Here is a 26948-nt window from a genome sequence, read left to right on the forward strand (position 1 = left end):
TTGGATGATCAAATCAATGACGATGAGGTGGTTGGAATAAGTAGCATACATGCAGCAAAAAATGTACACAAAGCAAAGACACCACTTGGCAAAGATGGGGAAAATAACAATAAATGTACATTAGGGAAATAGGGAAGGTATGAATTGGATTCATCTGGCTCAGGACAAGGACAAATTCTGTGATCTTGTGATCATGTTACTGAACATCCAGGAATTTATTGGCAACATGAGCATATGGTCTCTACACCATGGTATTAATACTTTTGGCTGGAAAGGTCTTACCTGGTAAGAGAGCAAGCCCTACACAGCTTCCATGGTAATGATGTCCACAGTTTGTACACATCATAAGGTTCGACACATCACCCAATGCAAAACAAATCATACAGGTCACCTCTCCACTCACTGCAAAAGATAAAAAGAGTGAAAATGCAAGAACTGTATGCATCTTTATACTTACACTACAAAGTCTTACAATTTTGTCTGTAGTATATTCAAGTCTACCATTATTAGTTATGCGAAATCATAACTAGAGCATTACTTGGTCTAAAAGCATTGGCTACATAATAATAAACTTCAGAAAGATAGCAACAATGAAAGGTAAAGGTGATAAGTGAAGATGTTCCTGACGCTTAATTACATGCAATGAAAACACTTAAAGGGTGCAAAAGTATGGATGCTCTAGAAGCAGGTAAGTAGTTAGCTTCAAGACCCTGGTACCTACTGGAGAGGGGCGTGGGTGGGCCCTACAGCCATGGAGGCAAACACAAAAATATCTGCTCCTGCTGGGAATCAAACCCTGGTCTTCCCAGTCAACAATTCACTCACTATACTGACTATGCTATCAAAGCAACAGAGAGTATTTTCCAAGTATCAAATTTAAAATAACCAACCTGTGACCTTACAAACTTCATCCTCAGATTCAGATTAAATGCAGTCTAATGCTGGCCACTTCAAAGTGCCTGTTTTCATCTTAACAAGGCTCAAAATCCTTCTACAATAGAGTCACGTTCTGTAAAGGAAAGTTCTACTCACACAACAGAGGGACTTGGTCTAGATGTTGGCCGCAAACCATGGTGACAGTTTTACAATCCTGAAAAGCACCCGATGCTGCAGCACAGGGAAAGTGAAGGACACGTGCACAGCTGGTTACTATGCAAGTTATGGTTCCGCCAAAGTGGTTGCAATGGGAGCACCGCCGCTTGCAAGCTTCCAGAACAGCTGGACCTACATTCTCCATCACCAAGTCCTCCGTCCTTGTCACCCCAGATGACCAAAGGGCACAAGACTGATGCACATAAAAGTGACCTAAGAAAGAGCAGAACCAAGCATAAAAATAATCAGAATATAATAACCCTTTGTCATTCCTAAAACTGCAGAGAAAAATAAAACTAAATTCCTTCTTCTCCTGTGCTTAATGTATTAAAATGTGATTTCTATAACTTGTCCAAAGGGATTTGTATTATATGAGAAAAGTTTAAGCAGTTAGTCATACATCTTATAACTGGATTTCTAAATCCAGTTTAAACCATTTGGTTAAATGAATTGATTTCACAGATGCCACTGATGATGACCTCTTGAGGTTGAAAAGCATATGGCAATAGTGTCTTTTTTATAGTGTTAATAGTTGTTTGTTACTTATTTGGTTAGTCATACATGTTTAACTGTAAAATTAAAAAAGAGGTTATAAAACTTACACCTCTATTGTAAAGTTTAAGGTAGGGTATATGAACAGATAAATGTTGCTAGAATTAAATGCTCCAGACAGGGTTGCTGGCATTAGCTAATGGGGTGACACCACTTCCTTTGCAAACAACCGCACTACAGGACCATGAGCCACAATACTAGTTCTGTCTACGGCAATTCTTGTGTGAAAGTCAACTGAACCGATAAAACAATGAGATATGACACTAGCCTTCACAATCTTTGATAATTATACTTCTCCAACAATGACAATGCTACTTACAGGAACGACACAAACTGATAAAACACAAAATATATAACTTACAGAACCACACCCATAAGAAATATTATACTCTTTCAGAACATCTGGCCATAAAAAACCAATAAAAACAAATGTTTCAGAACAAAGATTTTCAAATGATGTAACAATTAATTCATGCATACATCAGACATGCGCATGGGACCACAATACCACATCAACAATTTGACCAAAAACATAAAACAATAAAATCCAGCCAAGAGAAAGAAAACATGTGCAGAGTAATTCATGTGAAAGAGGACATAATCTCAGTTGTACTGTAATGCTGTATCACACCAAACTCCATTTCTGAGACTGTAAAAACTGCAATGGAAAAATCTGATCACACAAGTGTAAGTCATGACATTTTTAATTTTTTAAAGATATCTTTTAAAAGTTAACAGGTTGCTAAAACATAAATATACCAAAATGATTTAAAATTTGTGAATGAGAGATGAGATAAACAGAGGGATTTCACAGTATATTTAGGCAGTTGTTTGGATCAGCAACAGGAAACAACTGTGCGGAGAGAATTATAAATGTTTCAGATAACTTTTACAATCTCACGGGGGCCAAGTATCTTCAAAGAAAACATCAGTAACTTGTCACGTACAGTTACTTACATGTCAAATGTTAGAATTTGGTACAAACTGATATTCATTATGACAGCTGAAAGTAAACTTTTGATGTTAGCTATATAAACAAAACAAGATAATGAAAGAAGAGTACAAATACATTCCTACATAATTGTTGAACAATTAATACCAAACTTACACAAAAGAAATTAGTGTTCTGTAATCACAACAGGATTATAGATTAAAACTAATGCAAACTTACCTGAGATCTCAAAAATGTTAACAATTTCAGGTTCTTCAGGGAACCCTACTATACTGAGTTCATCCAGCTGTTCCACATTAGTACCCAGTAAGGGATTCCTGTAGAAGAAAAGGAAATATTAATCACATAATTACAGCAGAATCTAGCAGAACTCTTCCTTTAAAACAATTCATATCATGCAAACAAAAATGTTTGTTTTTGATAAGACACAGCATACAACCATTTAAAATAAACTCAAAATGTATCTTAAAATACTTTTATACACGATGACACTAACAAATAAGGTGACAAATACCCCCACCTATTCCCAGAAAGTAATAAAAAAAATTCCAGTACAACATTATAAAGGAGAACTATAACATTTTACCAGACTCACCACCATGAAAACCTCAAATTCTACTTAACATTTTACCGGTCTGTAATGCAGCATCCCGGGAGTAATGCCGAATCTCGGTTACTCTGCATGTCACTTTTCACACACTCTGTTCACCTGAACACGAATCAAGCAAATGCAGTCATTGTCTGGTTCAAATGAACAGACATTGAACAGCCTGTGTGGAATGTAACATGTGCAGAAACCAAGAATCAATGTCAACCAACAACCAAAAAAAGTTTAATTATGACAAATATCTGTTATTGGCAATTAAAAGTCTGGAATGGTAAAACTGCCTCCACAACCAAACATCAATTAAATTTATTCACTTTGACCACATACAAGGTGTGACAATTAGGCTCCCAGAATGCCCGCACGTCACATGAGGGTATGCAACAAGACTTAAGTAGCACAAGATTCAAACTAAAAATGGGAGGCATTCCAGTTAGGGTGAGAGATGACAGTGCAGCATTAGTTTGGAAAGACAAACACACACACTTCTCCAGAATGCAATTTTTGTGATAGGCATGGAAATGCCACAAACGCAACAACAGTGGGGGACTAAAATAAACATATCAGCTATGTAGACAACAGTGACAGGATGGCAAACAGTTCTTCCAACATCTGCCGAACATGGAAATAGAAAAAAAATCCATTTATTCGATCTCACCATTCTGAACAGTTTGATCCTGTCATCATCCTGTGATGCAAAATGTTCACACTTCAGACTCACCCTTGTCTGAAACATGCTGGAACAAGGGGTGTCCAAACAGGGTAGTCTGACAGGCCAGACAAACAGGGGTGTCATTAATAATACCCCAGACAGAAGATAAGGCAAGGATAATGACAAGATGACACCACCACCACTTGCAATAAAAGGGATGGCCAAGTGGGGACAACCAACAATGGTCCAAACAAGGGAGTCAATCAGTTCATTTGTAAAACATGGCAAAATACAAAATGTGACAGTGATCTGTGAGAAAGAACCATAAATCAGTGATGACAATTATCTCATTCTATTAAGACATTTTTAAACACAATGATTTATGGAAATTTTTTACTAAAGAAAGATATTACATAAAAAGGGATATGTGGTAAACTTTGGTGCATTGCGAACAAATGGCTAGTATTATAAACTGTGAGTACAGTGGAAAGATTAATGTAATAAAGAAAATTCTTGTTCTGATCTTGATTCATGGGATTTTTCCAAATTCTCATTTCAATCTAATCTTCAGCTGAAAACGTCATTCTTGCACAAGCATAAATACTTTCATTCTAGGATGAACACCTGTAATAATACTGCTATGACAGTGGGACAGAGCTGACTAAGAATACCAGCAATGACCAAGTTCTATTGCCAGACAAAACTTTACACAACACAGGAAGAAAGCAATTTGTTTCACAAAAACAATGAAAAACAGACTATGCCTCAGGCACATACTTACACGACTGTGAAAGTGATCAAAAGCACTCGTTAATATAAAAAATAACTAAATAACATTCTTGTTGCAATAAAAAAATTCTATATTGAACATGCATAAAAAACTTATGAAAAAAGACCTCATTATAGGTTGTAACATGTCTGCAGCAACAAATAAGCAGTCTCAAACCATATACAGTGAAACCTCTATCCATCGTTCCCGGAACTATCGTTTTCCCGGATGCATCGTCCGTTTTGTTCGGTCCCGAATACATCCCATATAAAATAATGTTACATTTTCCCGCTTCTATCGTTCCTCGAACTATCGTTTTATCGCATCGATCGTTCAAAAATCTTAGTCCCGGCCCACAATTTTCCCGCAATGATCGTTTCTGAGAATTTAAAATGCTGATTTTTGAGATAAATTAATACCGAAAGACGCATAATGTTTTTGGAATACACAGTAGCGGTAACCTGTTATGTCGCCCAACCAGCACAGATTCTTTTGGAATGAGGGGTCAGCGGTGCAGGGGTGATAGTTGGAGTGAATGGCGGTGCCCATTGTCAGAAATTTTACGATTTTAATTTGGGTGCACTCATATTTCGTTCCAGCGATGCCAGATGGCATGTGCAGTGTGAATTTCTTCACAAATGCTTTTATTATAAGTACAAAGGAAAGGCGAGCGAAACTTTTTCATTCTTCTGGTTCATATCGTGTCTTCTACAGCTACGTTTCGTTGAGTTCGGCAGTAATAGTACTTCCATTTTTCCTGTTATAGTCCGCGAAGGTTGAGGGAGCGGTGAGGAAGAGGGAGAAACGACGAATGCGAGCCCGAACTTTGCCGAGTTTTGCCGAAGCACACGCTGCATTGGCAAAAGTGAAGTCGTTCTTTTATGCGCATAATATTAGTGAACGTGACGAAGAAAACATTTTGAACGTGGAAAGGGCTCTGTTTGGCCTAAAACGTAAAGTTTCGACAAACCAGTTGTCCATTAAAGACTTTTTTGGTAAAAAGAAGTAACTTTGAAAGAGAAACATTGTTTTTTTTACAATTTTTAATGCTTTCTCGCATCTATCGTTTTCCCGCATTCATCGTTTTTATTTCCCACCCCCGCCGAAAACGATGCATCGAGGTTTCACTGTACTACTATACAATAATTCAATAAAGCACATATCCACAATATACCCCTCGGTGGACTAGTGGTTAGCGTGTGTGCCACTGGACCCAAGGTTCGCGGGTTCAAACCCAGCTGAGGTCGATGGATTTTTAAGGGTGGTAAAAATCCATACCACAACTTCCTTCAGAGTGGAAGTAGAACCAGCAGTCCCATGTCATAGATTTACGGCATGGATAAAAACTTTACAAGCATGAACGAGATTCATAAGCAAAATTATGCTGCCATTTCTCACCCAAGTTTCTCCTGATTCACTATTACCAGATGGCTCTAGCAGACAAATCAGGATTGAGTAGAAATTGTGCGGATGCAGGCAAAGAAACCTCCCACATGGGAGGAGGCCAATGCTTGAATTCGGGCTCTTGCGCCATAGACGAAGATGATATATCCTCAATATACCAAAGCTATAATACTACATTTCATCCTATATTCAATAACACATACTTACCGTGACTTGGCTAGGCCTTTCTGACGCCGGCCAGTGACAATGCTGTGGCTACTACCTCTAGGACTCTTGTCACCACCACTACTGCCAATACTCTCCCTGTCTGCTGCATCTCCAGCATATGTCTCAGATGAGGGACTCATCATCTCAACAGCATCACTCCGCTCCACCGATGTAGGAGATGATTTATATGGTGTGAAACCTTCTGGACAGCTAAACCGCATAAGATCACCTTGACCTAACTGACTTCTCTCACCCAAGTTACAGAGGGCACAAACTTTTCCAGGCCTGAAAAATCAAAGCATAAGTGTAGTGCAGAACCAAGCAAGCCCCAAATTAAGCAAATCATCCTTCTTCTTCCACTGCTAAGCGACTTCAATAAGCTTGGCAAAACTTTTTCCTGACTTCTGTCCTCCATTTTGTGTTACACAGCACTATACCAGAGTGGCCAATTTTTTAAAATCAGTTACATTGCTGTAACCTTACAGCAAACTTCATAATATCAGTACGTGCAGAACGTTCTGCAAGTACTGATGCCATAGAAATCAAGAAAAGCCAAAAACGTGACACAGAGTATTATTCAATGGGGGACTTTGTCAATGAAGGAATTCGGAGAGACATGGGCTGTTCCGATTGACACCACATCCATACTTCCATCATTCACCTCCATCCAGAATGGATATTCATAAAGTGTGGAACTTTACTCCCTGCCTCCTATACACCTTCAAAATAGGATGTGTAAGCACAGGGGTACAAATGTCCTAATATTTACTTTATCAGTAACATGTTGCATGGATGTAATTTGATCAACATAATGCAACCAAACCATTAAACCTATGGAAAAATCTTACCATTGTTCTTGGAAGTATGGAGGTTCTTCTAATGCTATAATTTTCTCTGGTTTAGCAGCAGTAACAGAGCATTCACTTTGTCCAGTGTCTCGTTCAACAAAGTGTGCACAAGTTGTTGGTGTTTCATCTATGGATCTGACAGGACTTGCTAACTCAGGTGGAGGTTCAGCATCTTCCAGAACAGCACAGCCACCATCCTGCGACTCTTCTTTGATAAGAGTTGGTGATTTTTCGATCCCATGGACAAACACATTGCTATAAGAAGAAGAACTTAACAGTAAAGGTGTAATCCACACAGTATCATGTGAAAGGACAATGTTTCTCCCAAAACATTTTGCCCTTTTAAGAATACTGAGAGAACTGCAGACTGAAGATAAAAGTTTCAGATACAATGAAAAAACAGAAGAGGATAATTTCATGCAAGTGCATGAGAAAAGGCAGCAAACAAAGTTTAAGCAATATACCTGGGATAGCAAAGAAGAAATTCATAATTACAGAGCGAAATTTGAGGGTTAGATCCTAAATGCAGAAAAACATATATTGTCTCCTTTATGTACCACAAAAGTCCAAGATCACATGGGAATAACAAAACAAATAAAATAAACTTGAAGAGTATGGTTTTATTATAGAAAATATTTGTCTACATGAGAAAAGCATTCAAAATCTATTAGTTTCCTGCTTGGCAGTCATAATGTAAACCACCATTACAAATGTTATCCCAACAGCTCTCAGAGAATACCTCGCACTATCCTCTATGTTTTGTGGAACAGTCTGAGAATAAATGACACAAGTACTCCTGTCTTTCACAGCTACAGCATTTACAAACATATTCACTATCACACTTTTCCTTACGCTATTTACTACACACAGATTGCAAATATAACATGTGACACACTGTAACAAGACTAATTCTGTTAAGTGCTTTCACTACTGTCATCACAAGTTAAAAAACCCACTCACCTGTTCACCCAAGGTGAGTAGAGTTGAACAACTGGCAAGTAAATGTTATTACACCTAATTTACCTTCGGTTCCTGAACTTCATTCTCGATTGGGGGGGTGGGGGGGGGCATTATTTTGACAAATTTTTGTTTTGGATCAGAGGCAGTTATACCTTTTTGATTACACATGTTACATTCCTAAGTGTACTATTTGCTCTGCATAATTAGCACTAGTTGTGTAGTTTATCTTCCTTTTTATATGTCTGTGTTCTGGCATCAGAAAGCTTTATGGTATGAAATATGCTGCTTCCTTTATGTCATTGTTAGTGAGTATCTTCATTTGTGTTGTGTCTGGTCTGTTGAGTTCAGTCTGAAAAGTGGTACAGATCTGCTGCTTGCTGGCATTATGTTTATTCATATACCTTTTGTTTTCATAAACTACTGATGTCTTACTGGTTGGTGCTGTTCTGAAAAGCAAATGCAAAGCATGGCCAAGTTAAGGTTAGGCTGCAATGAAAGTGGATGACACTCTTCATAGCGAAACTTATTAACCATGGTCGAAGCAAATAAAAATTCACACCGTTATCATACATCAGCAACACAACATGTTCAGTAAACACACAGACACTAAGAAAAACAGAGAATATGAATAACCGAGCTGCTTAAATTTTGACTGCACAAAAGTCAAGACAAGGATGAAATTTCAGTCTAAGTGACTGAAGGATTTTTTATGGCTACAATATAACACTAACAGTGAAGCAGCAAGATGCAATGCATGTTATAACTTAAAGTATCAAATAATCAAGTCCTGTGTTGTTCATATGGTATCTACACTGAAGCACCAGGAAATTCAGATTAAGTAAACATATGGGTCTTCTGTAGGCACCAAACAACTACCACTTCAAATAAACAGATCTTTTCTGTTGGACTTTCCTGCCATCTTTAAGAAGCTAACATTAATTTTCAAAGGAAACCTGATGTATAGCCATGCAAAAGTTAGGTCAAAATTGCTCTTATTCATTAGAAAAGCTAAAAGATACTGTAAGACCAGCAGATGAAAATGTCTGTGAGAATATATTTCAATTACTCGAGAAGATACAAGGAACTCGCCAGACCGAACATTTACTACAGTGAATGTACAAGTCTTTGAGGTGTTTCATATACACATGCAACACAGCAGGAAGGGTGGAGGCATCGTTTACCAGACGTATATTCCTTTCTAAACAAGTCCACTTTTTCAGATTATACAGGACAATGCCAACTAAAAAACTTTTAAATATCCTTAGTTGGGGCCACATACCAATTCCTACGCACAGTTCCACATTCTAGTGCACAAATGCAGTTTGCATGAAACAGGACCATAATTTTGAAAGTATGATATATGCATGTTGATTTCATGCAAACTTATGAACCATTTGTCATACAACACATCTGCAAAAAACTAACAAGGAAGTTAATGAAGCATACCTCTTCCACCCTTTTAATTTTAGTCCAATTGATTTCTTAGCAGACCTTGGAGATGGTTTGTCTTTCCTTGGTCGACCTGGCCCTCTCCGTGCACTGAGTGGCTTCCCACTGATGTGTGAATGTTTGTGCTGCACTGCAGGAGTATCGTCTTGTGAAAACGGAAATCCTACCAAAATAAGAAAACATGGAACATGACAACAATAACACAATTAAATGTGAAAAATAAGCATGCTTTAATTATTAGGTTATTTATTTACTCTGTTCAACTGCAAAAGTTACATAAACTTGAACAAGATGTGAATATGATGAATAGTGTGCAAAAATTAGAAAGAGGCTGTTAAAACCAATTTCCAGATATCTCAGAAACTGGCTGACAAAAACCAACAAAAATCTGTGCCACGATAGCTCACAGCCACAATAATTTGTAAGGAAAAGAAAATACATGGAATATTTGAAGGTATTAATCATAATATTTGGACAGAAAAAGTGAGGAAACTTAATATAACAGGAATTTTATTCAAGATTATTCTGGGTAAAATGATCCAGATGCTGTAGCTAACAACTTAATATTGTATGTCACATATTAACAGTTTCATACACAACAATAAAACACAAGTGCAGATATTAGTTTTCTCAGTTGTTATGCCATGTGGACTTGTAGATACCAAATGTTTTAAAGAACAGGACTGAAGATGTTATGTCTACTTATAAGTTCAAAACTTTAGAATTTTTATTTTTATGCTTTTAAACAACAAACAATGGATAATGTACAACAACAACAACAACAACAATAATAATAATAATGCCAGTAAAGCATTGTGAAACATTTCAGAATGACACTAGACACCACTTGTGGAGCATAAACCCCACTGGAATCAGGAACAAGCACAGAAGGGAGTCATAAGAACACATACTCCAAATTTGATTTTAATACTGGTAAGCCAGTACATATAAAATAACAACACTAAATATTTTAAGTCAGCTTTCTTCCATTCCTGTAATCATGGCAAGCAGTATATGAATACCGCTCATTCCACTGCTACAAAGGATACCATACTTCAAGAGAAGTGCAGGACTGCTAATAGATTAAGTGTAAAAAACCTCCAAAATACAAAGCATGAGTGCTAACCACTTGGCCATGATGTTCAGCGGGAATACAAGTCAGAATCGAGTATTATGAGCACGAGAAAAATACATGAACCTATTTTCACACTACTTCCTTTGCTAAAAAAAAAAAGCACAATTAAATTATAAATATCTTCAATGCTCTTATAAATCACATGACCACTACATCTAAACACAAGACATAACCATATCTTCCCATTCAAACCTCAGGAGCTGGTTAAGTCACAGATGTTACTGGAGGGGGTTTCAAGCAAGGTTTGCCACTTCACATGGCTCATACTTATGCTTGCAACAATTCACAATCAAAGCACAATGCACATTAACTACAAAGATTAATAACAGCAACTAAATTTCAAGAATGGAAAATTAATTAACAAATTATTTTAAAAGCTATTCAAGAAGGTTCTATGTGCTACAGTTGCCAGTACAAATGTCGTTATTGAAAAACCTACTGCAACCAAAATTTGTTGTCCGATTGCTATATATGGACAATGTGTTGTATACGGGCATTGTCGGTATACAGACACTACTGCTATGTTTTATATAAACATAGTTTACTCCTGCATGTCGGTATACTATAAGAATTACAAGGTGTATTTCATATGCTCATAAGATATTCTGTTACATTTTGTAACTTGGTTTTCTCCAAATGTTATTTCAGACAGCCTGGTAAATAAGGTATCCTTGTAACATGGAAGCAAGATACTGACACATGCAATTCAAAACTCCAGTATCCAGCTAAAGCAGACAGCCAAACTGATAAACAGTGGCAGAATACCAAGAATAACACAATGTCCAGAAAGGCAAACCTATTTGTAACATAGAAACCTTTTTGGAAATATAATACAAGGTCACATGCCTTTTTGACCAATACAAATACTGCAAAAAACTGTGATACCAATAGATGTCTTACTCTCTGTACTTAGAGATTCCAATTATCACATTCCATTGGACTTCCCTACCAAAATTAAAAATGCATTTTAGGTTCCCAGATTTAACCTACATCCTCAGATCATTTTAGGCTCCCAGATTTAACCTACATCCTCAGCTCATTTTAACTCCCCAAATTCAACCAAGAATCAATAAAAGGAAGCAAGTATAAGTCATGTCAATCTCTTCACTACTGTGCAATTCTCTCCATTCATTACATCCATCTCATTTCTAATTATTATTCTTAGCACGTCACTTTCAAATAATTCTTACACACATTTGTATTCTTATCCTATTTTAAGGTAATACTACACATGGACTGAGGAATGCTGCAAGAATTTCTCCAATTCCAGTGCCATAACTCAAACCCTGAACTTTCCAATTTTATGAAGCAGGTGAGCAACTGACTACACCTCAACCCCGACTCCTGTGTTGAATGGTGCTGGTTATGCTCACAGTCACAGTAATGGTACCAAATGGTAGAGGGGTTTAAAATCTCTGGCTATGAAAAATAAATAAATTATGCCCAACATAATTCTCACAACAATCAAATGAAAATGAGTTCAGACCTGAAGCTTCTGACTGGCCTGAGGAGCCATGATCGAAGGCCATTTCTTGTTCTGGGCTTGGAACTGATGCTGGATCACCAACTTCCTCCTCCTCTTCTTCCCCTGCTGAACCCTCATCCATTTCCATCTCTTCATCTATCTCCAGTTCACTAGAAGAACCTCCTTTCAAGCATGTAACAATATCCTGCCCATCATCCATTTTGTTACTGTTCACCTCCAATCTTAAAAAAAAGGACTGGAATTTAATTTACCAAGCTTTATCACATCAATAATAACTCAATGATTCTGTTAAACCCAATACACACTTACTCTATTACGCACCAGCCGAAATTAACTTGAAGTACTGCATTAGAAAACACATGGTTTTAACAGCAATAAAAGTTATCAAACAAGCCATTCTTGTGAGACGACCTTGTCTTCAACCATTTGCCACTGTAAATGTAAATAACTCGAATCCTTCTCATTTGGGTGCCATCACTGGACACCCAGCAAGCTTCCATGCACCGTGCTGCCGCGTCATTTGTATGTTCCCTCTTCCGTGAAATTACTGGAATTCATACAGTAGATCCGAAAACAGCAAAACTCACTTAAAAACTATTTCACTTAGCTACTTCGTGTAATCACAAAATAAAGTAAACTTAAAAATATACCGGCATATTTTTACAACATACAAAACGCACAAACCAAACTCTATCCATTGATTATAAAATTTTCCTGTACAGAAACCCACGCCTACTGCCTAATGCAACTTTTGCAAACATACCGATAGATGGAAGAAGAAAGCTGGCGCTAAAAAAAAGACTACATTTTTGACTACAGAAACACGAAGAGGAACAACCGGGCGTCTGCGATATATGGCCGAAATGTAATTCTCAACTTAATTCAAGTTATCATGTGACAAAAGGACACATTCTAATAGAACCTAGATACCTTATTCTTCTTCTTCTTCTTCCAACGACAATTCCGTTTCATGTTGGTAATATGATAGCCAAACCATTCCGTCAACCTTTGGCTTCCCTGTATTCTAAATAGTCCATATATCGTGTTATTTTTCGTAATCTACAATATCTAATACTCCCATTCGTCCAGCCACCTATCCATGCTACCTCTTCGTATAAAAATGCAGAAGAGAATGTTTTTCTTCGACTGTCAACCACAAGAATAGTATCGACCTTTTTAATTGCGAAAACCAAATCAAAGGCGCATAACCTACCTTGAGCAGGAAAAGAATACTCCGTGTTGGAGAAGAGAGCCTCGAAAACAACATGGAAGTTTTTTATTCCCAAATTCACGCACGCAGGTGACTGAAAACTTAAACAACCGAGCAGTTCTCACAAACAGCGCGATCTTGAAAAATGGGAAATATGAGCCGGCGCTGCTCAGTCAGTATAGTGACTGGCTACGGACTGGACGACCCGGGTTTGGTCCCCGATAGGGGCAGAGGATTTTTCTATCCTGTGCGTCCAGACCAGTTCTGGGGGCCACCCCTTCTATCCAAATGGTACCGATAATCCTTTCCCGGGTAGAGTAAAGCCGGGGCGTGAAGCTGACCACTCACCATCTAGTGCTGAGGTCAAGAATGAGTAGGAGATATAACTGATTTTCTCCCCCCTCCCAAGCGCCCACATGGTGTATAGTGGGACAGATTTACTTTTGCTTTTTTAAATTTCTATTTGGAGAGACAGTCCCGAAAAATGATGAGGTTTTGTTGATGACTGTCTTTTGAATTGTTGCACCATCGGGACTGATAATGGAGGCAGCAAGAACCTCTGAAACCTGGTAAAAGTCTACCAGAATACACGGCACTAAAACCCGTGAGAACGTCAAACCCAAAAACTGTGTTAGTTTCGGAAAAATAGGCTCAAGAATATTCAATGAGTCATATAATGCAAAGTCGTGGTTAAAAATTGTAATAACAAAAGAAATTTCTTATGAAAAGAGAACCATGGGGAAGTTAATGGACGTTTTGAAAATTAGTCACGGAAGTGTCAAGAAAGCATACATCGGTGTTTGGAATTAGAGATGGGTAAGATGAATTGATATATGATGTCCAATATTTTGATACTGATATATCACCTCATAATTTCTTTCCCAGTAACAAAGGTTTTAGATAATTGACCAAAAATTAACAAGGGGCTTGTGAGAGCCCCTCTGAGACCCTGTAGCAAATGCTGTACAACAGCAACTGAACTAACATTTTCACTATCATGGAAAATTATAAAGCACACTGTTTAGTTTTGTGGATTGTTTATTTTAAAGTGAAATGGAATCAACATATCTCAACAATAATTATAATGATAATGACACCATCATTGTAGCCAAGCTGAGACTTTTGTAGTCCCACATATATTTGTTGTTTGCTCGTATATACAGATTTGAGTCTCCAACTTTCACTTTGAGATTTATGGAAGTGATGGTAAATTAATATAAGCAGTAAAGTAAAAAGGATTCTGAAGCAATATTAATGGTAGACAGACATGAAAATACATGGTGAGATTAAATTCTACGACCAATAGAACTGGTGGTGGAGAATGGGTTCTCATTTATTTGTTGGATTCTGTTCAGCACGTTTAAACATTTACCTTACAGTCATAGTTTGTGCAGACAACGTAAGATCCTAATTCAGTACATAATACTTCATATAATCACATCTTTGCCATATTGAAAATATAATATCACAACCATTGTGTTCAAAGTAAACATAGCAGTTTTTTGTACATTGGACCACACCCAGCATCATCTTTTCAGTAAACACTTCTGTTCAAACTGGAATATAGGTTTACATGCACTGAAAGTCATGACAGACATTTTGTAGCCGCATTAATTCATTTAATGTAACTGGTTATATGACTTTGGAAAAACTGAATGCTAGGATAGTTTGTTCAAATCCCACTTGAGGCATGAATGTTTATTTGCATTATCCTGCATTGCACTCTCCTGTATAGGTAGAGACCGTGTAATAAGCCAATCTCACATCCAAGGAGTCCTCCAGATGTATTATTTTGAACTACTACCACAGTGCTACTGCAGGGAAATTCAACAAATATGTATATTTCTTTATGAACTTTTATTGCCCAAAAGCTTTATCTTTTGGCATTTAGTGTTGAGCAACATAGAAAAAAATTATTATTCTTAAACCAAACATATATATCGGGATCTGAACCCATGATGGGTTTCAGTTTTATGACCTGTGTTCCTGTAAACTCCCAACCAAAATTATTTAAATCCAGGCACCATTCTTCTATTGTGCTTAGCTTTGAAGCTACAAAAGTATTCTTACTGGGTCTCCAACCCAGTACAATTTTAGGAGGGTTTGTGACTTTTGTTAATGTAATGAAATAAACAATTTTGTTCTCAGAATCATTCTACTATTGTGCTTAGTTACTGAGTTAGAAAAACAAATTTCCTTTGGACTCAAGCCCAGGGAACATTTTCAGTGGTGGTCTTTGTTCCTGGAACTTCAACCCAAGACATTTTTTTTCTGGAATTCTGTCCACTCATTCTGAAATCTGTTCCTGGTTTCAAGGCACAGGCATGAAAAGTTTGGGGGAAATTGCTGGATCCATTCTCAAGCCATAAGTGGGCATACATACTGGCAATTTCAGTTTTATATATAAGATTATTAGTTTCAGAAAGCAATTCTGAACAGAAACAGGTCACCCATAATGGCTGAAGAATTTAGTATGCATTTTATTCACAGAACAGGCACTGTGGCCTGTGTAACCTCATAATGAGTTCAGAGAGAAAGAATATTTCTGACATGTGTGGCTCCTTGGATGGAGAATTAGTCTCTTGTAAGACAGTACAGGAAAGTGTGGACAGCCATTTACATCCAAGTGAGATATTGACCCATGAACATAATATGTGTGCCTTGATATCCATGCATCCCAGCTTGTGCACAGTCTATCTGACTGCAGAAGTACTAAAGAAGTTCCTGTTGTTATTGCTTGTCAGTTTTAATTTTAATTTTCAGTATTCCAACTTCCATGAAACATAGAATACTACATGTAATATACCAAGAAAACACTAATGATTATGTATATGAATTGAAAACTGCTGTCTCAAATATCTAAAATACATAAACTGGTTGATTCACAGAACTATCCACATGTTATCTTTTGCAGAGATATAAGTCAGCTGCTTCATCAAATTCTCATTATCCAAAGACTATGCCTGCTTTATTAAACAAAATTATCAGGATAGTATTACATTCTTAAATAAACTATAACATCAAATCTTACAAACTATAACTAAATTAAAACAACAACTTATATTCCTTACCAGTGCTCTCAGGGCATGTTTGAGTTTAGTGCTGAATAAAACATGTATTAAACTAATTCTGAGTTAATTAACATTTTCATCAAGTGATTATTTGCTTCCAACATACTCTACCTTTCTGCCTGATCATCATGCTAGGTAATTCTCAAGTACCGAAGTACACCTGTCCCTGTGTTTATTCAAGCACCATGCAGGAATATTGGAGGTCAAACTGGACAAAAGGTAACAGGCATTCTACAATGGGTGCAGATGGAGTAGTAGACAGATGCCTCATCCTTTGCTCAGCTAACAGCAGTATGGGCCTGTCCTGCCTCAATTCTGAAGCATTTAAGTGCAACCCTAGTGTGCAAAACTTGAGCAACATGCTTGTATCACAAGTTTTCTTCACTTACAAATGCAACTTAACATGGACTGTTGAGATGCCTGTATCAGGAGAGTAATGTTTGAAACTGTACATATTCTGTCACATCATTTCACGATTAATTCAGTATTATGCTTATCACTGTAGGTAAGATCTATTTTCCTTTAGTGGTACTGTTATTTATATTATTTAACCCTGTGTTCAATCACACAAACTGTATTTTAATAAGTGATGTACAATCTGATGATTACAAGGATAGCACTGTTAATTACATTATAAGTTACCAATATATATAATTCGAGTCATTAATGGGAAAAGAGTAATCAAATTCATATTTTGCCTCCTATTCATATTCTTGGTAATACAAGGTAGTACCATAACATAGTTTCTTATGCAATAGCCCTATGTCTTTATACAGATATATGCCTAACTTTGGAAGAGAACACTTCAATAAAGAAACAAGATTCATGTGGCTCAGGACAGAAACCATGGCAAGCTCTTGTAAACACTATAATGAACTTCCATAAAAGATGGGAAATTTATTGATTGTGTGAGTGAACTATTAGTTTCTCAATTATAATTATGCTCCATGGAGTTATTCTTCTCAGTAGTAGGTGAAGTAAAATGAATGCAGTATATCAAAATCAAATTAAAGTCACACCACCCATATTAAAACACTGATGGTTCCAATTCAATAACATTTGAGTGGAATAATACACACACAAAATTAGTGTGGCTATACAAGAGCCTTCATAGATTATGTCATGCTGTAACCTGCTCACACCAATCTGTCGGTTGTATTGAAACAGTCGAGGTGCAAGAACGTCTTTTTCAGAAGTGTAACAAGTTTTCATTGTTGAACACTACCTGGATATCATTATTACATAACTTGCCAGAATAAGTTTGGGGATACTTTTATCAGTCTTCCTGTTCCAAAGAAATTGGAAATATCTCATCTGACAAACCATTTTTGTGACACAGAAAATCTTCACTGGGTTGCATCGAACAAGAGGAAAATACCAAATGCATGCATTGATGAATTCGATGGACATTTCCAACACTTTATATAACATTTTTTGTTTTCTGATATCAGTAAAATTATTTCTTGACAAATAGAACATATGTCAGAAATTGGTTGCATTTATAATCATTGGAATGTTGAATCCGCAAAATATGTAGGATTTGAGGTTTTCACGGTGGTGAGTCTGAAGATGGCGGCAGCAAGGACCTCTGAAACGTCAGTAAACTTCTACCATACTACACAGCACAACAACCCAGAAGACAACCATCTTCAGCAATAGTTACTTTTAAAATTCTAGTATAAGGAGTAAATTATATAGTCAAATACATTCCTATTCTTTATTCTTCATACCAGGCACAATATATTTTTTAATCAATTCATGATTTGCAGCAACAGTAATTTAAAATTGGTTTACAGCAGTGTTGCTCAGAACATGAACCATGAGCTGTTATTAAAGTAAATGATCAATATTGTGAATGGAAAATTTTCTGTATGTTAACATTCAGAGCACAACAGAAAGGTACTCCAGTATGAGGTATGGTTCTGTTACTTTACATGACTGCTATCTGATAGGGTTCTATTTCCCACTGTTTATGGCATAGCTTCATATTGTAAAGCTACAGGCCACAGTGTACCCACTGCCATGCCAAGGATGGACTCTATAAATTCATTCTCCTTCCTTTTATTATTAAATCATTATCATCCATAGCAATGTTTCATTTTCTCTTCTTACACATAACTGCTAGACATACAACAGATTCTCACACAAAACTGCTTCAGAAAGTGCAACAACAAACTTCAGATACTGTTGTAAATTTCAGAAAACATTCTATATAACCTCAGAATCTCAAAAGAGGTAAGTAAAAGAATTATCATAAGTAATGTATTTTCATAAAATTGTAATAGAAGGTTTACTATGTCATGGTTAGTTTGACAAAATGCAAAGAGGCTTCTTAGTGCTGTTGAAAGCTACAGTTTTGTTCAGAATCAAATATTTGTTTTCTTTGCATGAAATTAATGTTGTTTTATCATAAAACTTTTAAATTTATTCCAGAAATTGTTACTCCTTGATTCAAATGACCTGCTTCCTAAGCTGTAAACAGAAACCTTGCAAATATTTATGCATATACTCTTAACACATTGGAAGGCCTGCTGTGGGAAATAAAAAAAGTATTAATGGATTGTAGACATCTGGGTTGTTCTGCCACATAGTCTTGTAGGTGTTTACCAACATTTTGGAGGAATGTAATAGCTTCCATTTCTCTGAAGATGGCTGGAAGATTCATTCCTCCATTGGTAATTACCTGCGAGATTACACAGCCTCATTGTCCAAATACTACAAATCCACATTTTCAGTATTGTCAAAATCTCATATCTCAAAACACACATGAATGTTACTTCTGTACCTTTAAGCTCTAAGATGTAAATTTAACACACATCATTCAACCAACATCTCACTGACATTTCAAGTTCTCATGGTGGGGTACAAAAAAATCACCATCTTCTAAGTAGGATTTGAGGTTCTAACAGCAGTGAGTCTGAACATTGCTGTCATCCGGGTTATCATGCTGTGTAGTCTTGTAGAAGTATACCGACGTTTCAGAGGTCCTTAACCCAGAAGACAGCAATGTTCTAGGCTGTTGTGCTATATAGTCTGGTAGAATTTTGCAACATTTCAGAGGTTCTTGCTGTCTCTATCAACAGGTGATCCACAAAACCCCCAAAAGCTAGCCATCTCCACACCCACATCTTGTGACAGGAAGTACGAATCATATTCATTTTGCAAACACTGGGTTATGATACTGATCATCTATGCAAGAACTCCCAGATTTCCTACCTTTCCAAAGAAAAAATGTATCACAGTTGTTATGCTGAAAAGATTTTCCTTTTTCATCCAGAAGGGTAACAAAAACTGAACACAACAAATGTATGTGATATTCTAAGAACCACATAATCACATCATACATGGGCAAATTACATACCTACATTAAAACCTTACATCAAAATTCAAACAATTTCATAAAATATTTTATTTCATGATATAAATCACACAGAAATGTAAAACTCGCCATTGACAACTAACTAATGGCACACATACTGTGTATTTATAACTGTTCAGCATTACTTAAATTTGTGGCTTTGAATTTGCAAAATGAGATAATAGAGAAATATCTTAATATTTGTGAAACTTTTTCTCTGAATATTTTGTGATGTCTTGCAACATATCTGTCAGATAGTTCATATTTTATGTGCTGGCATCAGTGATATTATTTACACAAATCTGGTTTAAATTACTGTAGTCTCAGTAAATAAGAACGTTGTTTTAAGAAATTTCACTTAATGGTACCTTATACACATCTGCATACAATTTTACAACTATTTCACACATCCTCTATTTTGCTTTATACCCCAAAGAGACAGTGCAGAAAGGAATTGGTAATAATATTTTATCATAAGGCCATAAACTCTAGACCACACATGATTATTTTGTGTAATAAGTCTTTTAAATGACACAACAGCCACCTTTTACTCTTCTATTAAGAAATGTATCACACAATCCTGTATTTCTGGTTTGTTTCCTACATGCAACATGTGCCTTATTTTATAGATCATATTTTCATTGGTGTAAATGTAATAACTTCACAAATCATGCATCACATTCATTATATCTGAAACAAAGCTAATTATGTGATAATTAAGATGTTGAGCTTGGAGTACATCATTGACCAAAAATGCAGGTGATATCAGTCCATTACTTTAATTTCTAACATTTTGTAGTATAATTAAATTTGTTCTATGGTATTTTACACTATCAAGAACTGGATATATGGATAATTAAGTATAGCATCATTTACACTATCATGATAGAATGCATGTATGGTCTAACCAAGGTGAATGTTTTCCTGTATCTGATAACATGAAGTCACACAGACCCAGTTTCTGTTAAGGGAAGCAATATTGTAGTTCCTTCAGCACAGATATAATATCAATATTTTTCAAAATGTCATTTTTGTAAGACATGCACGTACTTAACCTACATTAAGGGCTTTCAAATCTCAGACTTCCAGAAACACATAATATGAAAACCCCAGTAGCACAAAACAAAATGGGACATTTTCTATTACTAACAAACAATTGAAGATCAAACTTGTATTGTCATTAATATTATACATGAACATAAATACGGCCTCCTGTGAACACGATGAAAGTCCAATACATAAAACTACTAACATAACCTCCACAATCCCCATGTCACTAATACAATTTTGTTCATGAATAATTAAAGGTAAAGATAAGCCTTTTTTTAAAATAATGCTGATTTTCACCATCTGTATTAACTAGACTTCACTTTAAGAACATTAGAGAATACTTTAAAAGTTTGGGGTTAATATAAAAATTGTTTCATATCTCAGTAACATGCGAGCCTCTGAGCATTCTTTATGTTGATATTTTATTCAATGGTAGCCAAATGTTTGACCATGAATGCTTGCTTATGATTTTTGGCATGACTGAAAATAAACAGAACCAAAATCCACCTACTGCTGATGACATATGTCCATGTTACAGGCAAAGTACAAAATCCTGTATTGTATAAAATGACTCTGAATTGTATAAAATGCCAAAAAGTATAAGAAACTCTTTTGGTTTCAAAGTTTGCATAGGCATTTTATCCAATGTCAGTCTTATGTTAAATGAACACAACAATTTTAATCTTAAATGGTTGTATCCTGTTGTTGGGTAACTCCTCAAACCTGCCTGTCTAAGACACATCTCTCCATGGGATACCTCCAATCACTGCCCTGAATTCACATACACCAGGGTGCTCCATCAGTACTCACCTACAGTTACACAATGTAAACTTTGGATCGCACCTACATCCCTGATCTTAAGCTTCACATCATAATTTCCTCTTTATTCATCAGTATCTTCAAACAAGACACTTATCAAGCTGGGCATCTCACAATTCAATCATGTCTAGATCTATTTCAATTGATAACGTCTAAAATTCTGCACAGCAATATCTAAAACAAAAATCACCACTTCTTGCCACAATTTCTATCTTCACTTTTATAACTTTTATTATTTTACCATTTGTTATTAAGACTTTTATCAAATTCAACCCTTCCCAAATAATCACTGTTAAGTCAGCAACATACATACATACATACATATATATATATATATATATAATGCATTACATGTTGAAAGAAGTCTGTGACTCTTCTTAATCACATTATTTGCTGAGTTTCTTTCAAAATAGTGATTACGGAAGTCACTGAACTTACAAAACAATGGTTTTAAGCAGAAGTAAACAAAAGTAATTGCATTGCAGCCAAAAACAGAACTTTGAACATTACATAGAGCTAGTTAGAGAAGTGATCAATGCCAAAAGCTTGGGAAGAAAGCGGCCTTGTCATTATTGGTCTCTGGAAAGGTTTAATGTGCTGGCTGTGCACTAAAGAACAAGCTTATATTGCCAGTAGATGAAGGGAGTAGCATAGCAAAATATCTTATGTGCTTCAGGGAACACATATTTCTATTGGATGTTGTGGACAGACAAGATGTTTATGGAACTTTCAAATATGTGCAAGAATATACCTTGTCATGATTTGCAGTCTCAGTATGTGGTGATAATAATTCATGCTGGTATATTAAGAGTATCTCACAAAATTTGTGAATCTCAAAGCCCTTTGTTATAAACCAGCAGAAGATGTAGCCTATCACATAATTGATATTTACATTGACAGGAACACCATCAGTATTGCAGTCTGACAATGGGAAGGAATTTGTTAGAAGCCTTGATAATTACTGGCCACTACTTATAACTGTGCATGGAAAACCCCAATACAGCCAGGAATGTGTTGAGACGATTAACCAGGACAATGAAGAAATGTTGACATCATGGACACAGGATGAAGGAATTGCCACTGGAATGAATGTGTGTGATTTGTTCAGTCATGAAGAACACAATCTTTCATGGTGGTACTAAAAGATGGCCATCTGAGGTAATATCTGATAGCAAAGTTAAGGTTGGGCTACACACATCAAACTTTGATATACTTTACAGAACAGTGTGCCAGAAGATGATCCAGAGGAAGTTCAGCTGATGATAATGATGTTGCTGATGCTCCAGAAATACATTTCATGTAAAAGGAACAAATTTCGACAGCCAATAAATTTCTGTGTTCTGTGCTTAGAAGAGAACAATGGCGTTCATAAGTGAGAAGGCTGTGGATTCATATTCAAATCATTTGTGGAATTAATTCTGAAGAAATTGAAGGGTATATCCATTATGTAGTAGAAGCAAAAGTGTGACCAAACGGCAAGAAGCAGTCAAAGACAATCTTATCCAATAAGAAAAAAGAATGAAAAAGTCATAAGACAACTTTCCTCCAGTGGAACAAGGATCCAGTGTCCAAGTGTCAATTTCAGAAGCTGATAAAGGCCAAGAAGATGCTCATAACATATTGGATGATGTTATGGAGCTGGATTCCATCACTTTCACACAAGACGTGGTATTTCAAAGTGGTCATACTCCAGATTCCAATTTTCTAAATGCAAAAGGATTCCCTGAGTTTAGATGGCAATGAGAAGAATAGAGTACCCATCACTTAGGTCTGTTGCTACACAGCAATCAGCTGGAACTGGCCACAGATTTATGAAATGCTCTTGCACAGCAATGTTCTACGTATGAAGTATCTGTGTTAGAAACTAAGTTTTCTGTCAACATAAATGCCATTCCAAATTTGATGTGTTGGACTGTCATTCAGCTTTGGTGTTGTGAACTGTCTATCACACATAACAACGTCTTTTTCTTTACAATTATTATTTCCATTTCATTTGGACTTCAGTAAGTAGTAATATTGTGACAATCACTTACGCATTCTGTTTTCACATTTATTACTCCATTAATTTTCTTTGCTTGTAATTAATAAAAACACATTTACTTTATCATACTTTTTTTCCAATATGTTTCAAAAGATTCTGTATAAATCCTATTAACACTTACCTAAATCTCTCTTGACATTCTGTAGAATACTGTGTGTGGGCACACACATACATGCATATATGCCTGCATCTGTGTGTTTTTGCATTTGCTTATGTGTGGGCATGCGTGTGAGTGCATGTTCATGCATGGCGTCTAGAAATGGTAAAACAACGCACTCAAAGCACGTTAATTTTATACTTTGCCAAAAAATTACAGACTTTTATACAATGCCTGAATTATAGACTTTGTCTATAACATATGAAATCCAATGTATTTATTATTTGACCTTGAAATTAAACAATGTAGAATACCTTTTCAGCTATAGAGATATCTATGTAAATGTTCAATATCACATTCATTAAATGAGAAAGAATATTAGAAAATGTAGATCAAAGATATGTTTAAGAAATATGATCAACAAATGTTGAAAAACCATTTAAAATATTTTTATGTACAAGCCTTGGTGTGAGCAAAGTGATTGTCACAGTCTCTAAAGTTTTGAATTTCACTGTATTACAATGAATATTTACTCATGAAATTTTAACTTTATAAATATAACTCACTGTAAACATTTTCTTACGTATCATTGATATTAAGTCATGAATAAGATTTCAAAAACTATGAAAGCATAAATAAATAAATAAATGTACTGCTATATTTTCTATAGTAAGAGAAATAAAATATGATTATCAAATTATCAAACAGTTGAAATGTAAGATACAATCTCAATACAAGCTGCAACATTCAGTCTGCGTGTTTCTGTTTTCCTATAACACAATTTCATAACTCTCATTACGTTGCTCTGTCACTGTATCAAACTGTGTCTAGCTTAGCCACCCGTGTTTAAGTTGTAGCTGTATGACAGGCCATTTCATGTAGAACATAATTGATGAGATCCTTCCTAAACAAGTAAAGGATTCAGAGTTAAAACGATCTTTAAGGCTACTAGCACAGTGGTGCGATCTTACATGCATTTCATATTCTCTCCTATGCTTTCATCATAGATCATCGCAATATATTATGGACCTGAAGTTCCAGCTCATATAATCATCTTTGTCATTTGTACTCATGGCAATCATCATCAAGTTCAACAGCTCAGTCAATTCCTGAATATCACACATAAAATGTTTTGGTACATTCCTCTATCAATGTGACAGAATCATATGTGGTTACTAGTCTCAATTTTGTCTGTTGATGCTTCTTTACATCATTCTGGGAAATCAGTGAAACGATGGAAATTCATTAAGTATTGTCATTTGAGTTTTCCTTTAAATATCACTCGGAATCCTCAGCTGGTAATGTTATTAGGAACTTGGGGGCATGACTTCTTCTCTTAAGAGTAACATACCCTTAATGATAATATTGGTTGGTTCTTAATCTTTCTCTTCTGAGGATGCCATTTAATTATGTATGACTTTTAAACAGTGAATTACCAATGGAATTAAATGAATTTAAAGAATTATTATGCTTACATTCCTTTTAGTACAGCTATATCTGCTACTTATATTATAATGTATTCTGAAGCAAGAGTTGATCATGTGCACAGCTGTATGTATGTATGCTCTTAATTCTCATTTAATCTCCATATATTGTAATTCATACATAATGGACTGAAACCAGCTGGCTTTTATAAATCCATTTCTCCCCTTCTCTGTCAAATTGCACCCATGTTTAACTGGCAATGCAGCAATTACACACCTGGACCTTAAATCTAATCCATTCCAAAATGAAAAACACTGCTGACCTACATTCGTGTTTTCCAACACAACAAAAGCTGCACTGTTTGTTCCATTTAATTTCACTTTCGTATGTTCAATGCATTTCACTTGAAGTTACCAAGATTAATAGAACACATACCACATGAAATTCATTGCCTACACATTTAAAACATTCTTTATCAAGAATGCACACAATTGAATGTAAGCCCCATTCTTTTCTATGTGAGTGGTCATCCATTTTCTTCATCAGGGAGGACAATCGACACAGACTTCCTTGGGCCTCTTGTGATGGCAAATGTTGTAGCTTTGACTGCTTCGTGGCTCTGAGATGGCTGCACACTTGGTTGTATGGTGATTGGTGCAACCACTGTAATTTCTCGCTGTGGTGATCGGAGTTTACGTGGTGATAGTGGTGCAAGTACTGGTGGAAGGTCATTTTTGGTGGTGGCTGAGGTCAGGGAAGAAGATTCATCTGCTGCACCCAAAGTTGGGCTTGTCATCCTGATAAAATAAATAACAAATATCCGGTTACTTTAGGTGGTGTATGTTAAAGACCACTTGTACCTGCACAAGAATAAGATTAAGTGGTCTGGTGCCACAAAATCTCACAACTAGTATGGTGTGGTCTCTCAGACTGCTTCTATATTTTGATATAAATAATACTTTGTTTGCAAATGTATCTATTTATTTACATTTATATAATATTATATAATGTTAGAAACTAAACAGAACTATTATTAAACAGATTATTTATTCTTAATCAAATTTCTTTCAAAAATGGGTGAAATCACTTTCATCCACTTTTGACTGATCCATAATCACACAATAAAAGTTACTTTTAATTAAGATGGGCAAATACTTCTGATGACAGGCGAAAAGAATAAAGGAAAAATCTCTCTAGGATTTATGGCATAGGCAGAATTAAAGTCACTTAGTAGGATGTGCCAATGACAAAGAAGAAAACTATGTAGTTTTTTGTTTATGCGAGATAACTTTGAGAATGCCCTTTCCCATGAATAAGGAACAGGAGCCACTGTAAAATCATGATAAAGTACTAGCTTTTGGAACGGAATTGTCACTTCACAGCATCCTTATTTTTCCTCCCAATTTGTATACAAAAACATCAAATGTCTCGGACAAAATCTTTTGTTGGTCTTTTGTAATATTCAAATTCAAAAGGTTACCCATCACAGTTATTACATTTAATGTTTCTTCTTTAAATGTGTAGTCGAATTCTATTACCGTGGTGTCCAATAATTGGTAAAATGGATTAATTTATATTCCAGAATAGACTGTGTATTTACAGTGTCAACATGGCAAGAATTTATTTTTAACAGCTGGAATACATATATCATGTTTTTCACAAATTTCACTAATTTTCTTGTACAGCTCTTGAAAATATTCATCATTTCTCATTGCAGCAAGAGCAGAATGGAGAGATTTGACACCATCAGCTGCAGATAGAAGATTG

General features: G+C 35.9%; 2 protein-coding genes across 21 annotated transcripts in view; both read right to left on the reverse strand.

Annotated features, from left to right (window-relative positions):
- The window catches only part of LOC110838850 (Lost PHDs of trr), a 180262-nt gene extending 166787 nt beyond the window's left edge, over positions 1–13475 (reverse strand). For 7 of the 15 annotated variants that reach the window (XM_087348848.1, XM_087348845.1, XM_087348850.1 and 4 more), the window contains exons 1-8: positions 12420–12845; positions 12111–12331; positions 9487–9652; positions 7081–7335; positions 6233–6517; positions 2816–2913; positions 1033–1305; positions 283–402 (exon numbers count right to left, since the gene is read on the reverse strand). In XM_087348848.1, coding sequence (XP_087204974.1) covers positions 283–402; positions 1033–1305; positions 2816–2913; positions 6233–6517; positions 7081–7335; positions 9487–9652; positions 12111–12309 — 1396 coding nt within the window. In that variant the 5' untranslated portion in view covers positions 12310–12331; positions 12420–12845. Of the gene's footprint in view, positions 1–282; positions 403–1032; positions 1306–2815; positions 2914–6232; positions 6518–7080; positions 7336–9486; positions 9653–12110; positions 12346–12419; positions 12846–12873; positions 12976–13040; positions 13239–13323 lie in introns of those variants that run through there. The other 8 variants (XM_087348853.1, XM_087348852.1, XM_087348840.1 and 5 more) reach the window with 7 other exon arrangements.
- Positions 13476–14340: 865 nt separating this feature from the next.
- Positions 14341–26948, reverse strand: part of LOC110838851 (uncharacterized) — a 32903-nt gene continuing 20295 nt past the window's right edge. For all 6 annotated transcript variants that reach the window (XM_087348858.1, XM_087348860.1, XM_087348857.1 and 3 more), the window contains one exon: positions 14341–25978. In XM_087348858.1, the coding sequence (XP_087204984.1) occupies positions 25708–25978 (271 nt within the window). In that variant the 3' untranslated portion in view covers positions 14341–25707. The remainder of the gene's footprint in view (positions 25979–26948) is intronic.

This window comes from Zootermopsis nevadensis, unplaced genomic scaffold (genome assembly GCF_977971745.1).
Source record: "Zootermopsis nevadensis isolate Lab colony 2312 unplaced genomic scaffold, Znev_1.0 Znev_ptg000013l, whole genome shotgun sequence".
NCBI lineage: Eukaryota > Metazoa > Arthropoda > Insecta > Blattodea > Termopsidae > Zootermopsis > Zootermopsis nevadensis.